This window comes from Aulonocara sp. 'chitande type north' Nkhata Bay, linkage group LG14, assembly GCF_057382095.1.
Source record: "Aulonocara sp. 'chitande type north' Nkhata Bay isolate Kocher_YH1m ecotype deep benthic linkage group LG14, A_spYH_male_GT1.1, whole genome shotgun sequence".
In the NCBI taxonomy this organism is placed as follows: domain Eukaryota; kingdom Metazoa; phylum Chordata; class Actinopteri; order Cichliformes; family Cichlidae; genus Aulonocara; species Aulonocara sp. 'chitande type north' Nkhata Bay.
The window spans coordinates 3051683-3068414 of record NC_141357.1 but is presented as its reverse complement, the minus strand read 5'-3'; the positions used below and the strand labels follow the sequence as shown (position 1 = coordinate 3068414).

General features: G+C 39.8%; 1 protein-coding gene across 4 annotated transcripts in view; it reads left to right on the top strand.

The window, feature by feature from the left end:
• bcas3 (BCAS3 microtubule associated cell migration factor) overlaps window positions 1-16732 on the top strand; it is a 321470-nt gene that overhangs the window by 17508 nt on the left and 287230 nt on the right. For all 4 annotated transcript variants that reach the window (XM_086260594.1, XM_086260597.1, XM_086260595.1 and 1 more), the window contains exons 7-9: window positions 235-307; window positions 13973-14080; window positions 14165-14241. In XM_086260594.1, coding sequence (XP_086116720.1) covers window positions 235-307; window positions 13973-14080; window positions 14165-14241 — 258 coding nt within the window. The remainder of the gene's footprint in view (window positions 1-234; window positions 308-13972; window positions 14081-14164; window positions 14242-16732) is intronic.

The following is a 16732-nucleotide window of genomic DNA, read 5'->3' as shown; positions in this document are numbered from 1 at the left end:
GATGGAAAAAAAAAATCTCCATTTATCAAAAAATATTTTGCAACCATAATTGGATTATGGGGCAACCATAGTAATGTAATCAGCACGTTTCCTGCCATGGTAATAGCCTGCCTGTTGTATGAGGGTGGGGAGTGCTCGAGCCCTCACATGTTTGGTAAAGAATGTCTCTCTTTGTTGTGTGCAGATTCTGCTGTTTCTCATCTGGCTCTTCCTCTGACTCCTCTTCCTCCTCAGGTCCTGTAAAGCTGGACAGTTTTGCTGACAAGAGGCCCCTCCTTGGGGTCTGCAAGAGCACGGGGTCCTCTGGGTGAGTTCAGGCTTCGTTATAAAACTGACATCACTTCCTGTCGGTCACCCATAAACTGCAAAGCAAAATAGTGACTTTGCTTCCCCTCTGTTTATAAGTGATGAATTATAGATTCACATCTTTCTGCTATAATGTTGTGCTATTCTGTGCGATAAGTGACTGACAGCTTAACTAGTGGAGGGGCAAAAAATGATGTTCTATAATGTCGTCTTAAACTTAAAGACTAGATGCCCGTTAAGCTCTGTCTTTGCCTAGTAAAGACAGGCATCTACTTTCTAATTAAAAGTGCACTTACTGGAAAGTGAGAAACTAAAGCAACCTGTGTCTCATGGGATTTAGCCGTCCTTTCTTTAAAACCTGCCAATAGTGTTTTACTTTCGGTGATGTTATGAAGGACAACAAATGCTCCATCTGAAAGTCATTTTTAAAAATAAGAGGCATCAAAGGACACCCAACATTTTGTTACGAACCCTTCACATGCAACTTGAGGTGAGCCACCCATGTGGGCTTAGTGACTATTAGTGGCAGTGTGGCTGGAATGCGAGCAGTACCTGAATGCCCCACAGGCTGGGAGAAGGGTGATGGAGCAGATGTGCAGAAGCCTGGGATTGTTAGGGTTAGGCCTGGGAATGTCATGTCTTTGTTTAGTGCAAGAAAACTTACTTCAAAAGTGACAGACCCCGAGGCATCTTGCACTCCCTTCTCTATACCCAGTTTGTGCCCTCCCTTCTTCCCCCCTCTTCCACTTACTTATGCTGCTCTTCCAGAGCAACACAAAATTTAACTCAATATATCCTCCCCAGGAAATGAAATAAGGAAGTCTGTCTTCAGCTGGGTCTCGATGGAGACCACCTTCTTGATGTTTTCCAGGAACTGCCGCCACTGTCTCTCTGACGCCATTGCCATTGCTTCTGCTTTTCCTATGTCCTCACTGACACTGAGACAGGCAGCGTTTTGACGGTTTGGCAAATCACCCAGGCGTCGTTCAACACTAATGCTGAAAACATGTACTGTGTTGAAAAGCAGAAACCCTGACCTCTGGCTGAATGGCACAGCCTGGTCCTTCCCTCTACAGAAGTGCTCGGTAAATAACACTTTGGTCAAAGACAAGAAGGAAAAAAGCTTCCGGGTGCGGCGCTGTACTTTCCATCGGGCCTGTTCATAAACTTACTAAGGTCCTCGCACAATTTTTAGCATATAATCATTTTGAAATAACAGCTTTTGTTAACCACCAAAAAGGATGCCGTCCTGACACTTAAATGGAAAACAGATTGGACTCTTGGCTGCTATAGCAGTGCTGGTTTAGAAGTCGGTTCAGTCAGCTCTAGGCTTAGATTACAAGATTTGCAAATTAAAGGAAAACCAGAGAAGGGAAAAAGCATGTGTGCTAAAGCGCTGTACTTGTGGATTTCCAGCCAGGCACACTCAACATAATTTTATCAATGGAAAGGATTATATGTAAAGTCCAAACAATGTAAGGATCCAGTGATTTTCTTGACAGTAAAGCTACATATGCGTCCCTTTCACTCTGTACCAGTGCCAGAGGGCTTTAGGAATTAGTAAAGACTGCTGGTGCCCTTGCAGACCTTGGTGTGTACGTCTGCTCACATTTCTGGAAAAGATTTAAGTTTCCTTCCCTTTCTAGCTGTTGTTATTATTTTCAGTCGTTTTAATTACATCCACAGGTATTAGTATTCTCAAAGTGATCCTCAGTGAAATTTTATGGGAAAGACCAAGGCGACTTAACTGTTTGCGGGTGTTTGAGTGCACACATATCTTGGGCAAAAGTTCAGTGATGAATAAGTGTGCTTTGTTCTCTGGAGTGACATTTCCAACCTCCATCTACCCCCTCACAACATCTCCACATGCCGAGAGGATGTGGTCCCCTCAATATAGACTTCTTTCACCATCAGAATTAATACTGCACGGGCTATTTCTAGACTCTAGTTAATACACATGGATGAACAGTCACTACTGAGGCCATGGACAGGCTTTTTTGAAGGGTTGTACAGTATGTCAAACAGTAAACAGTGTTCTACATCCTGAATGCCCACCTCAAGCGGCCCTTTTATTATATTGTTTTTTAAAAAGAGCGCCAATTTCAAAAGGCGGATGCATTGCACCACTGCTTACTCCTCTTGTGCGTCACTGCTGAGTGTTTTTCTTCTTCTAAAAAAAAAAAGCTACACACTAGGCTGTGTAGGTTATTTATTTATATTACAAATAAGTATTTTTATGTGTTGCTGATGGGGCTGAAAATGTCTGGTAGTGATGTTAGAACAACAGAATCATCAGTTCACTTTAAATCTATAATTGTCAGTTGACAGCTAACTTGATTGAGAGATATTTTTTTTAATTATTTTGTTTTTTAAATCTATAAAATGGTGTATTTTGTTTTTACTTGATATACAAAAATTAAACATGATAATAATACTTAGACAATAAATGCATTAGTACCTAGAGGCACGACACGGATGGATTTTAGTGCCACTATAGACGTGTCCATGTGTCGTATACATTGCGTGCTTACGCCTTTGAAGGACAGATGGTTAAAAGCTTTCCTAACAAAAAGCCCTTAAATGGCGGGTGAGGTAATCGAAGGAACAACAGTGAGCATACACCCAAGACGTCAATCAAAGAGACTAGAGTCTGTGTATCACACGTGGTTATTAAAAGTCATTCAAAGTTGTTTTTTAAAAAAAAATTGATGTTATTGTTATTGGTTACAGCTTAATTAGCCAACAGAAGCACTTAGTTAGGGGCTTGGAAAAAAAAAATCATGGTCTGTTTTAGAAGTGACCTTTTCATGACATTAGCCACATGTCCATTTTTATGGTTACCAAGGCAACATTTTCCTCATCTAATATGATCGGTTGATCACATTAGTCTGCTGTTCAGAGACAACGTGCACAACACACATGACCCTAAGTAGTCACCTTCATAAATATGGCTCCTTTTAACCCTATTTAAGCGATTGACCAGTGTTTCCTGTTGAGATTGGGCAAGCAAATAAGCCATGCTTGCACAATAAATGTGAAAAACACATTGACAAATGGATATAGTTTTCATCTTTAAATGTTGAGGCATCAAACTATGCAAATTATCGGTGCAAGCTGATGTGCTTTGATTTCAGTTTCTACTACCTAACTCTAATTTCCCATAAGTCATAAGGTGCTGTTTCGTGGTGCAGTGTTACTTTAAAAACAAACCTAAAAAGCTACACAGAGGGTTGGGTGAAGCGTGCCTCCTCCCACCACTCACACTGACAGTAAGTGCCATGCAAAATCCAAAGTAAATGTACAGCAAACACAATTTCATCCTCCTGCACATTTGCATTTAATCTGCTTTAAATCCTTTAGTGAAATATCACAGGTTATTAACTACATGGTTGGAGGCAACAAATTCCACTTAGCCCACACAAACACTTTTGATGGCAAAAGCCCATTGAAGCACTAAGCACTAAGTGTTTCAGTGCATTTTCATGACAGGTTTTGCTCTGTGCACCGGATGTATCCTTTTTCTAAAGTGTATTAAATGGAAATCGTGAAGCATTTGTATAAAACAAGCCACCAGATTAAGGGATTTGGAGAAGTGATGCTTTTTATCCACCATGAGGTTATGGTATTCTTCACTGTCACACCATGACCATGCGCACAAACGTGCTGTCCAATCTTAGCTGGAGGGTGGATGCTGCCGTGAACGTATTTAATTTGTCCTGCATCAAAATTGCGGTAAAGCTGTATCAATTATGTTCAAGATGATCGGAGTATTTAGACACCGTGTCAGCCCAGAGGACAATCCACAGTCCTCCTTGTGCCCTGGCTGGCAAAATTGGCCTTCAATTTGTGGAAAGGAATGTCATGTTCTCCACTGAGAAAACCATTTTGATCACATTGTTCCCTGACACTTTTGTCATGCTCCTGCGTGGAAATGAGAGTAGCTGTAATCTGTTCTTTCACTTCCCCTTTTTCGTTGCCCCACATGTGGACACACATACGTACTTGTGCAGTGCATAGGCAGAGCTCAGGGGCTCAGGCTTCACTGTGGAACGTTTATTTTGACTTCCATGTCTGCTTTATGTCTGTCGAAAATGTGTTCTGCCTCGCCAGTTTTCCTCCTTCAAATAGGAAGTCAGATTATACTCAGTAGTACTGGAAGTGGTGCATATAAACACAGCCGACAGGCTGAATGATTAGTAATGACTTTTCAAACTTTTACCACAGCTTCATTCTTTAAGCCAGGCCCCTGTGGTCAAAGCAATTAATATTTTATTTTACTAAAGTTTAAACTTTTCCTTTCCTCTAGATTGAAGTATATTGCAATACTATTGTAATTTTCTCCAGATGTTAACTGTTAAGTAACACCCACTGTTGGAGGGCTCGCTATCAGTCTTAGATTAAGGCTTAACTGGGCAAAAATAATCAGATGCCTTTTTATGGCTGTAAGTAATGAAGTTATGAAGTTGGGGAAGTCTCATCTCTACCGATATTTAAAAGAGGTCCAAAAATGACTTGACTTTGAAGCTTCCCTGAGATGTTGGAGGAGACATACTTTCTGATTACATAATCCGATTAGAAGATAACAAAAATTGCATCCATGATAAACATGGGGCTGTAGAGATGGCAATCTCCATCCACCACTTCTGCCCAGGCTTAAATATACTAATAACGACTGAGTGGCATAATCTTTCATTTCATTTCATTTATTTATTCATTTTCAGGCACAACAAATACCTATATTGAACATAAAATACACAAAACAAAAAACAAAACTTGCCTGAAAAAGGAGTGGGATGAAGAAAACTTATTAAATCCCACCCCTATACTCACTCATCAACAAAAAAAAACAATAAACTTCCCGCAGCTACGCCCATCATTGCATACAGACCCATCAACAGCCCCGGGCAGATACAAGCATCTAAGCGGCAGCTCGCAACCAACAATTAGAGCCTTCATAACTGAATACAGAATATATAAATTATAAATTGCATTACCACAGGTAACAGGCAGTAATAACTACAAGTAACAGACACACACACATACATATACATACATATATATCTACACACACAAGTACATATATGTACATACATACGCACACTTTATTTTTTCTCTCCAGCATGTCCTTCCCTGCAGCCACCTTCTAGATTACTGTGAAATTTTGTACAGATATTTATGAATCCAATGATTTGGCTATGATTCCCTTTCCTGTACTACTTTTGGTAAGTGGGCATTGCACCAGCCACTATTACATCCCAATTGTGATGCATTTATATGCCTCCAGCAGCTCATTGTCACTCCCTTAACAGGAGTCCTGTGCCTTTATGACTAATAGGGCACACAGGCTTTTCTATTGGTCTATTGATTGCAGAACAACAAAGATTAAAAAGTTAATTATTACTTTTTGAGTTATTGCACTAAATATATTTTACTAAATGCTAGCAAGTAATTTTGTCTTTAGAGCTGATGAAATAGTCATGAAAAGTTTTGCTCTGAAAAATATAAAAGTTGAACACCGGCCTAAGTTGATACGTCACATTTCTTATATAGCTTTAAGATGTCAAAGCAGAAGAAAGAACTGCTGTATGACCAGATGTTTCTTGTGTCAAGTGCTTCCACTTAACATAGACAGAAAATTGGCACATGAGGTTAAAATGGGATCTAATGCAAGCCATGGTTTGGGTAATGAATATTAATACCCACTTCACTGCTGTCAAAGAAAGAATAAGCTGAATTTATTGGGTGCATATACATAAATCCCATGTTGATTTTTCCCCCATTGTTGTGCTTTTAATGTTACACATCTTTGAGTCACAAACTTGTAGGAGTTTTTTTAAAAATGTTTTGTAGCTAGTATAGTCAGATTTAATGGGTTTGTTATCTATTTAGCTGCACTTTTCACTCTAATGCAGTATGCTTTAACACATAAACACTAACAATGAGTAAAAGCCTGTACATGAATACACATGGACAAACACAGGGTAGTTTGTTTTCAAAATGCTGGCAATTATTCTTATTATTATGTGAAGTATTAAATAGTGGAGGAAATGTATTTCTGGCAGACATGGAGCTGTGGTTGAACTTTTTACCCTAATTACTTTCCTGCTAATGCCTCCAGCCTGCCGGAATCACTGTGGCTCCCCCAGGCCCCCAGTAGGCTCTGATGTGGCTAGTATTTGTGTGTGGAGAAGGGGAGCTCTGGGTTTCAGCAGAGAGCCAATAAGAGTCATAAGAGAAAACAAATAAGGAGGAGTAGAGAAAAAAACGTTGCACTGCAGTTTTTCTTTTCTTTCCCTTTGATTTCATAAATATAGAATTTTACATAAACTCATCATGGGGACAAATGTCATGGTAATTTGAGAGTTTTAATGATTTCTTTGAACTGTTAGAATTATTGTATGTATTGTTAATTTCTTTAGCTCCATACAGGGTCATAAGTATACATACAGGCTCAAATATATATACATATACACCCAATAACATTTTGTTAAGTGTCCCTTATCAAGTATGCTTTTGGTAGCCATTGACAATTTTCTGGTGTAATTCTAGCGGGTTATTTGACCACTCTTTTTGCCAGAATTGGTAGAGTTCATTGGACTGGTTGGGAACTGGTTTGGGAACGCCATTCTAGAAGCTTAGTGTTAGCCTGCTTTACCCCTGTAAAGACCAGTTTTGATGTGTTTTTGGAATCATTCTCACGTTGGACCACCCAGTTGTATGGTTTAAGCCATCAAGCTGTTGATTTGAAGTGAAATTAAGGAATTTGGAGGCAGTCCTCTTGCAATGTACCAGTACCACTGGCAAAACAGCATAATGCTACCACCACCATGCTGGACAGTTGGTACTATGTTCTTCTGTTTGAAGCTTCACCTTCACCTTCAAACATACCTCTTGTCATTGTGGCCAGATGGGTCAATCTTTGTCTTCTCTGTAAATAAAATGTCCTTTCCAGAAGGCATTTGGCTTGGTCATATGGGCAGCTGCAATTTTCAGTTGAGCTTTAAGGTGTTGATTTTCGACTTGGTCAAGTAAAACTCACTTTGGACTGGAAAGAGAAAAACTACAAAAACGGAAACTGCAAGTTGTAATCATCCATGATCTTGATCACTAACGAGAATAAGCTTTGGCCTTGTCAAATTAAAAGACACTGTGGAACCTTCAGCATGAATAATTAAAAGTTTTAAGTGTATGTATATGTTCGAGCCGGTATGTGTACTTGACCATGTGTAAATGAGAGAAAATCCTAAATAAATTCAAATTGTGCACCCATTTCTTCTTTTTTTTAAAAGTCATATTTAAAGTCATAAACTTCTGACTACAACTGTAAATGGGGTGCGTATGCAGGTGGAGGCTAGTGCAAGTCTTATGCTAGTCCAAGATTTTGGTTGAGATACAATAGGCCAAAAATTTTTTATATTGTTTTCCAAATTTTTTGTGAACTAGAACATTCGAGGCTGTTCCTACACCACCACTACTCTCTGAATAGTGGAAAATACAAATTTCTTGTAATTTAAAATAATTTTTTGCACATTTGATAATATCTCATTTAAATATCTGTACATCAAATAACATGTCTTAGTCGTGCTAGCTTAAAAACATGACATATGTGAGACTAGGAAAAATCAGTGATTGCCCAGTGATTACATAAAATCTTTTTGCATTTGATAATTGATTACAAGCAGTCACCCAAAGGCTGAGTGTACAACACCCTCTGCTTGACCACTTTGGATGACAACACAATTGTGCAGGTCGACTGGTGGCGGGACTGGTTGGTCTCCAACTCCAATACATCTTTGGCATATTTAAATGCATCGTTCATGAAAGCTTGTAATGCAAACAGTAATTTTCTTAATGGAAGCAAACAGCTGGACATTTTTTAAAAGATAACTAAATTAAAATTCATCCAAATTTACCTGTAATTCTTTTCCTTTACAACAACAGCAGTGGAAACTGTAGCTTCTAAGAGAGTTTATTGTCAAGAACACTTTTCTATCTTGCCTAGAATAAACGTCTGAGGAGAGCTCTGAGTACTTGTTCAGTGTTGGCATAAACTGCTGTCTGTTGGCAAGGCTGATCCTAAATTTCTGGTTTTAATATTGAAAAGTGAGATTACGATTCCCATTCCTCAGAAGTTTTACAGTCTGCAGTTGGAGCATCAGAGTTCTATCTTTCAGCAGAAGCAGACTCAGCTTCCCAAACCGAGCTTGTATTTGTGTAGCATTTCCACACTATGTAATTGTCGTCTATATTTGGGGAGCTTGTAAAACTTTGCAGCAGTAGGAAATGTGGTGAAGTCCCTTCCTTGTAAATTAATTTATTTGCCTTCTTTTTAATTCCTTCTATGGCTTCCATCTTATGCTTTCTACAGTCACATGAAATCTTGTGGTTTGGATCTCCCGGTTTAAGTTCACATTCATGGAAAGACGTGTGCAGATTGCCTCAAAGGAAAAGTGACAGATGTCAGTATGTTTAATCCAGGAGGAAGTAATGACACAATAATAAGACACGTGCCATCCATAATAGCCCCTAATGACCGTTGTAAACCGTTGTGTATCTAAAATTAAAATGCATGCTTATAAATGTGGCACTGTGCAGAGTAGTAGAAGACAAAAATGACCCAAGCAGCCAGCATTTACTGTAAGACCATCTGAAATAGTTATGCATTCAGCAAGTCTGCCCTGTACTTGTTTTATGCCCACAGCAATTTAAATTCAGAAAATTCTGGACCGTCCCAAACTGACCGCAACTCAAGTCTTACAATTTCTATGTGGTTGATCTTCCTAGCCTACAGGTGCTCGTACTGTAGTTTCAATGGTGACACTATTTTTTTTCAAAGAAGTTACATTTCTTAAGGACTAAAATGCTATTTTAAATATACAATCATAGAAACATTGGTAAATTGGTTGCTGTGCCATTCTTCCCCAGACTAAAAGCCTTGGCGATCATGTTGACATTTTTGGTTTAAAATACCTCAGCGACTTTGCTGTGACATTAAATGTAGATGTTCCCAATGCTCCCCAGAGAACAAATACTGTTCGACTGTGTTCATCCCCTAACTTTTCACTCGGTTTCACAAGAAGGACACAGCGTGTCTGAGGCTGGCATTCTGGTTGGAACATAAAAATACTAAAGTTTGACACTCAAGTCCTCCAAGATACAAGGTCCTCTTTATGCCATCGTATCCCACAACAGACGAATTTAACAGAAATGTAGTTTCTCTCTCTCTAACCATGTTCTGTTGTCATTTTGCCGTTTTCAAGTTCTGTATCTGACAAGCCCTTTACATTTTCTCCTTAATTTTTGGAGTAGCTTCTTGTCCTGTCACAGGAAGTAAATGAGCCAAGCCCCTTTTCCTCCATCTCCCTCATTTTATATCCTTTCAGACCCAAGGGCCAGTTTGAGTAATAGTAATTGACACATTGATCTAATAGGGCCATCATAATAGGCCTGTTACTGAGCTGGGCAATGGTGCTCGGCGTCACCTTAACATGTGCAAGGACTGACATCCCGCCATGATCCATAATGATAATTGTGATTTAGCCTTGCTTTCAACCTACGCCCCAGTGTGCCCGGCATCAGGAAATCTTATTACATCTGACCCCACATTGCCTCCATTAGAACTAGGTCATTTGTTAAAATACTGCAAAAGCAAAACAATTGAACCCTGTGCCATTTTGATTCTATAACAGTGGGTTATCATTGTCCCTTTGAATCAATTCCAGGGGCCCATTTTTCGGGATAGAGCTTTGAATTGGATTGATCGGACTCTGATAATGCTGAAATCAATGATGCAGCCGCCTGAAAGTAAATTATCGTTGAGCGAAATTTTCGGATTAATCTTAATGCCAGTATTCTTGATTGGTATTGGTCGCTGTACTTGCAGGGCGAGCACCATTGAAATGTTGACGGAGACATTAACTGTCAGGATGGAAAAATGAAACGGGGATTCTTAGAAACTTTTTCCACGGCACATCTTCTGTCTTCCTAAAGGGGCAGGAGCCACTGGAGGGACGAACACACTTGGATTAGCTGGGTTAGCATCCAGGCAGAAAAACACAGTCCACACTTAGTCTTGAGACAGTGTTTAAAATCTAGGCTTAGGTTGTGACCCAACTTCTCACTTGGCGCCTTTGCTGTTTAGCTTCGGAAATATACAAAAGAACGTTAGTATGTACCTGTGTGTATAAATGTTTGTGCGTAAGCGTGTGTGGATGTGTAACACATAATGTTCCCTTAGAGTTTCACTCTTGTATCAGTCATCAAGATAGTTGCTGGGTATTGTTGCAGCAGTTATTTCATTTTGCATCTCTGGGTGTGTGTTCCTCCCTTTGTTTGTGTTAAGGAAAAAAAAACGTGCATGTCAGATTTTAGTGCCTCTGATCTTACCTAACACATGTGCATTTGCGAGAGTGTGCGTGCATGTGTGTGTTAGCAGTGAGTGGTGAAGTCGTGTTTGTGTCTGTGCTGTCCAAGCTGATTTTTAAACAGATGTTGACAGAGTGTTCCACAGGATTGTGTTCCTAAAACACCACTTATGAAATAGGAAAACTTTACTTATTCCATATTTGGGAAATTCTGTTACTGCTACTATCTGCTTCTTACTGCTTCTGCTACTTTTACAGCTATTACTAGTTGTAAAGGATTAAGTGAAGCACCGTGGATACTTTCTGGGTGCACTGTATAACATAAAAAGAAGCTAAAGGCTAGACAAGTTTGTGAAAACATCATCTACATTTTTAATCTCTGCAGCACTCCAGCTTGTCATAATGAACAAGTTGTTGAGATTCTTCCATCTTTAACACATCTTCAACAAATATCAGTCTGCAGGATTTTTCAAGTTGAAATGATGGCCCAGTAGTCATGAGACATGTGAAACACTGCACAAATACAGCGAGAGTGTACATAAGAACCATGGAATCCAGGGTGGAAGAAATGAGAGAAGAGGAGGGCTGAAGAGAAGGCTGTTTGGGGTAAAGACAAGTTGGGTGCTCTATCACCAGGTCCATTAAGCACTTCCTGCATTGGAAAACGTGGTATGGATGGATTCAGAGTGCCAAAAGCATTGTGCCAAAAATGCGTCAGCCTTGTTTACTTAACTAAGACTAGAGTGATGAAGGTGTTGCTGCAGAAGAATCTAACAAAAAAATGCTGGATCAGTTCACACATAATAGACTGTTTGCTCAGATTTTGCCTTGATGCGTCTGCTCTGCCGTTCGGTAACAAGGTACGTTGGTCAATCAAATAAAGGGTGGGCATATTCCAAGGGCCTGTGCTTACAGAGACACATTTGATTATTGAATCTTTTTATTGCAACACACCAACATCACGGCAGTTTCTGGGCACCAGTGAAAGATCACAGCAAGGCTCTGAACTATTAACATTATATTTTCTACATCTATTCTAGTCTTGTGAACATTGTTTCCTTACTTTTCATCCAACAAAAAGGATGTTAGGCTCACCTGCAGTTGAACTTGGTGCTGATAGGTTGGTGTTAGGATGCTAACATCTAAACTGATGTGGTGGTTGTAGTGAACATTAGGATGTTAGCATTGCTAGTCATTGCGAACATGTTGCATGATTATTGGCTGTAAATTGTGTTGTTGTGATGCATCAACGCTCTCATATGAGTAAAGGGTTATAACAAATTGAAAGCCCTCGCTGGCTGTGACCCACTGATTCTCATAAACAGGCACTTTAGAGGTATCACACTCGATCCTGTTCCTTATCTGTAAATGGCTTTTTTGGGGTCTCCTGATAATGTCATGTATGTTTTCCATGGTTTGCCTTTGGTATATTACACAGTGGGTTTATTTTGTGCGATAGTTTTGAATCAGAGTGACAGACAAAGAAGAAAAGCAATAGTGAAGACTGGCACGGCAGACGGACCTTGACGCAGGAGTCGGTCAGAACAGGGTGTGCTGCTGGAATATTCAACGTGGCTGAGGTCATCTGTCTCTTGTAATGGATGAAGGTCTTTCCATAATGATGTCTTCATTTGAATAATGTCCAGATTTCCCTCGGTGGGAGTTGCTGTAACTTGGTAGTAGCTGTCTGCTGTTGAAGCCACTTCCTAATGGTGTCTTCCACTGGCTCTACTCATCAGTAAAGGGATGTTATCGATCATGTCGACTCTCCTTCTTCACCTAACTTTCACAATGTTGATATAATCAGTGCTAGTGTGCAGCTGTTTTTGTGCTTCTCTGTAACATGTTTTTAATTGTTTTGGTTTTTTTACTCCATTCAACAGAATTTGAAGTTTTATATCGCACCGTTTCCCTTTAATCTGCCATGAAAGTCATTGTTATATTTTAGAATCACTGCCTTCCATTTGTCCAAAAAGTATCCATGCTGAGACTGATGAGGTATGTATCTACACTTAGTATGCACAAGCAGACTAAATGGACTGTTGAAAGCACTTCGTCCTATGGCTCAAAAAACAAAACTAACACTACAGTTCACCCCTGAATCCTCAGCCAACACGGCACCACAGGCCCTGCCAAGGTTGACAGAGAATGGAAGAGCAGTAGAGGCGTTCCTCGCAGAGACAGAGAAGGGGCACAAGGGACGGGGGGTAGTGGAGGGGAGTCTCTTGATTAAGATTTATGTCTAAATTTTCCTGTTCTAGCAGCCGTTGCCTGCTGTTGGATAAGCTCCCTTACACACCCCTCTTCTTTGCTGTGTTGATAGAAGGGCTTCTAGTAAATGTGTTTCATGACAAAGCATTTCCCCTTTTGCCCTTCATGTTACTCCCCTTTACTCTGGATTCCCAGAAGGTGCAGGGCAGTGGGACGTCGGGAAATCAAATAAATTTTTGTGCTTCAAGTTTGTTTTCATACATTAATGCACGTAATCACAACGATTGTGTGATTGGTCTGTGAGCACTCCCAAAACACGCGTGACCTAAAGCTGACAACAGTGCCCGAATGCCTTCTGAGGAGCTCTGCTAACATGCTGCTCATGCTAAGCCTTCTGTGTAGTAATCCTGCAGCTTTGGATTATATAAGCCACCTATATTGGTTACTTTGAATCATGCATACGATGCTGGTCTCCCAAAAAGTAGATCTGTTTCGACAAGTTCAGTGATAAAGCCTTAAATGAAAAACTGACCACCAAAATCACAAAGTTAAAGTAGAAAACAGGACTTTTCATTCCTGCAGATGTAATTCTGTTAATTACCTGAAAACTCGTGTCTGTTGGAAACCTGTTAAACTGCACACACGCTGGAAGTGACTTCAGGCAAAATAACTATGGGCCATGAGAAGTGGGTGAGACCCATGATTGATGAGCGGATGATGAGACTACCAGTGAGAGAGAAGATTGTTGATTGACATATGACCTTGCTAGAGGGTCACCTAGGCAACCGCGATGAAGGGATGAATGGGACTGAAAGGTGAAAGAAAAGAAACCTACAGTTTTTGACAAAGCAGTAACTTTCATTGTACAAAGAATATCAGGTGTGTTTTGCTTTTTTTAAGCATGTTATTAGTGTGCTTTACTTTCCACAATTTAAAGTTTAGTTACAAATGGAAAAAGTGAAGCGTTTGGGTGAAAGTCTGAAGTCCCAGTGTTTTATCAGTGGTTACTAGATTATCAGTTCATAAAGTTTTCAAACACTTTAAAATTAATGGTGTTTAAAAATGTTGCCCTTTTTTTTTCTTTTCTCCAGGACGAGCCCCCCCTACTGCTGCGCTGACCTGTATTCGCTAAGGACGGGGGAAATGGTTAAATCAATTCAGTTCAAGACGCCTATCTATGACCTCCACTGCAACAAACAGTGAGTTTGGCTAAACAGAATAAGTAAATGCATTTAAAAAGACTTTTGTCATGTAGTCACATGAATGTTTTTTCCTTCTCACAGTATCCTTGTTGTGAGCCTGCAAGAGAAGATTGCAGCATTTGACAGCTGCACATTCACCAAGAAGTTCTTTGTTACAAGTAAGAATATTAAACACATGAGTCCTATAATGCTTATTTACTGCTCCAGGGGTAATTGTTCATATCGAACATGGCAAAAGTTTTAAATAATAAAGTTGGAAAAGAGTGGTTGTTCCGTTCTCTGGGTGCTCTGGTTTCTACTGCTGTGTATCAACTCGGCTCTAGCTGTGAGAACAGAGCTCACCTGGGATTGAGGTGAGCCGAGCGGCTGCACTAACCCAACATGAGGCAAATAAGTGTTGCTTTTTTCGACTGTGAATCATGCAAAGCTACTCTCTGAGAACGACAAGAAATGACAAACATTAAAATGCATAGAATACGTCTTCTTTCAATTCTCTCAGCCTGCTACATAATCTGGCAAAAAAAGAGAGGGAGGTTTTAATAGGTTACAGAAATCAATTGCTTTTCACATCAAAAACAAGAATGATTGTTGTCACATGTGGCCTGTCATTATTTTATTGTAGAAATATGTATTTATCAAACACGGGGCCAAACCCCAGCCCTGTACTTTGTGTAGTAGCACAAACAAACAGTGCCAGTCACGTAAAATTCTTTCTTCAAACTTAATCTTTCCAAACATGATCAGCGAGTCTGTCATGCCCGCATCACACAACCCAAACAAATACAAGGCACATCATTGATTATAATACAAGCCACCAAGACCTGCTGGAGTGGAATCCTCTTAAGCATCGCATTGTGACTAAACTGCTTTTATCAAGACAAGATGGTGAGACCCTTCATTTGAAGCTCAGCACAGGAAAACTGTTTACGACACAGCCCTCGCATCCTCCCGGCTGTACCTGCCGTCTCTGCTCAGGGAGTCTGTGAAAGAAATGCCAGACTGTATTACGAGGCCATTGCTGTCTACTTAAGTCATTGACTGGAGTAAACTGACCTTACTGGCTGGCTTTAATGTGTCTCCTCTTTGTCTGCCTGCCTTCCCTATCAGCGTCTGGGCAGCAGGAAACCAAACATATTCAATAGTTATTAATCGTTTCTGAATGCAGGGGCCTCCTCTTCATAACATCGTTTGGTCTGTTTTGGCCATAAAAGCAGTAAACAAAGGGTCCTGTGATGTGGGGAGATCTGCTTTGGATGAGCAATTCTACCTCTACATGTGCTCTTCTTCTCCAGGGATGTGATGGTGGGCATGTCATGTTTTCATGAGCACTTAGTGTTTGTCCCTTGTTTATGTTCTTGCTTTGCATCGAGTGGTATGTGTGCTCCTAGCTGGTGCTTGCTCAGCCCCAGAAACTTTCTTTCCCCTCTGCTCAGTCCTGTTTGGCTTTTGAATGGGACGACTCACAATCGTAGTCCTTAATGTGTTTTTACAAAAAGTGTGTGTGGAAACGTTTGAGGATTCATAAACAAGACGACGACTACTTTTCATATGCGTTTGAAACCAAAAGTTTTCCCTTTCTGATAAAACGTAACTGGAAGCAAGTTTTCGAACTGTGTCCCTCAACGTTAGTCTTTAATTGACTTACTGTTTATCAGTCCTGGAAATTTTAAGTAAAACACACTTGGTCATGTGCTGCTGCCCTGACCTTCACATGTATGTCTTAATAATACTTTTGAGTTCATTGTTTCGTAAATGTTTCCGAGGCATTCAGGCCCAGCCTCAAACGTGATGCTGTCCACACACTGCTCATGGAAGTGTTTGGTGCTGCTATGCAGCTTTGTCGCAGACGTCTTTTCAAACACAAAGGTTGTCTTTTACAACCTGTGTTTGCATGCCACAGCAAAATTGGCGAGTACTGGTTTTCTTCATGTGTTCTTCTGTTAAAATTATTCCTGTTCTTTTTTGCCACTTTCAGGAAATTCACATTTTTTTGCTTGTAGCAGGTGAAGTCGCTTTACATTTTGAGAGTAGAGCTTCTGAATTTCCTCTATCGACAGTTTGTATTCAGTGTTCATTAGTTTGTGTTTCTATCTCTGTCACATTCAGCTTTTTCTTCTTCATCATGTGTTTTTTTTTGTTTTGTTTTTTGTTTTTATAATTTATTTCCCCGAATCTGGGATTTTTTTTACTTGGGTTGAGCTCTTTTGAAATTGCTTGTACAAAATGTTTACTTTATGTGGGCACGTTAGAGATAATACTTAGATTTAGAGATGGATGTTTGTAGAAGCTTTTCAGCTAATTAGATTTCAGATGAGTCCTTTATTAATTTGAATCATAATAGTGGGATGAAGCAGCCAGCAGTCAAACATTTAGTGTAAAGCCAAAACGATGCAACAGCCATTCAAATATTTGACCTTAAAACCTGCATAAAAAATCCAGGCATGTGCATTATTGACCTCACGCACACTGACCAGGTGTGCTCGTGCACTTTTGGATTGCAAGAAAGTGATTTTTCACTTTCTTGTGAAAAGAGGAGTTTCAATTTTATTTAAACAACACCTGTTCAAAAGCATTTTTTATATTGTAATGTTAAATCTTTGCGTGATTTTTGTTGTTTTTTTTATGCAACAAATAGTTTAGACTGAGCAT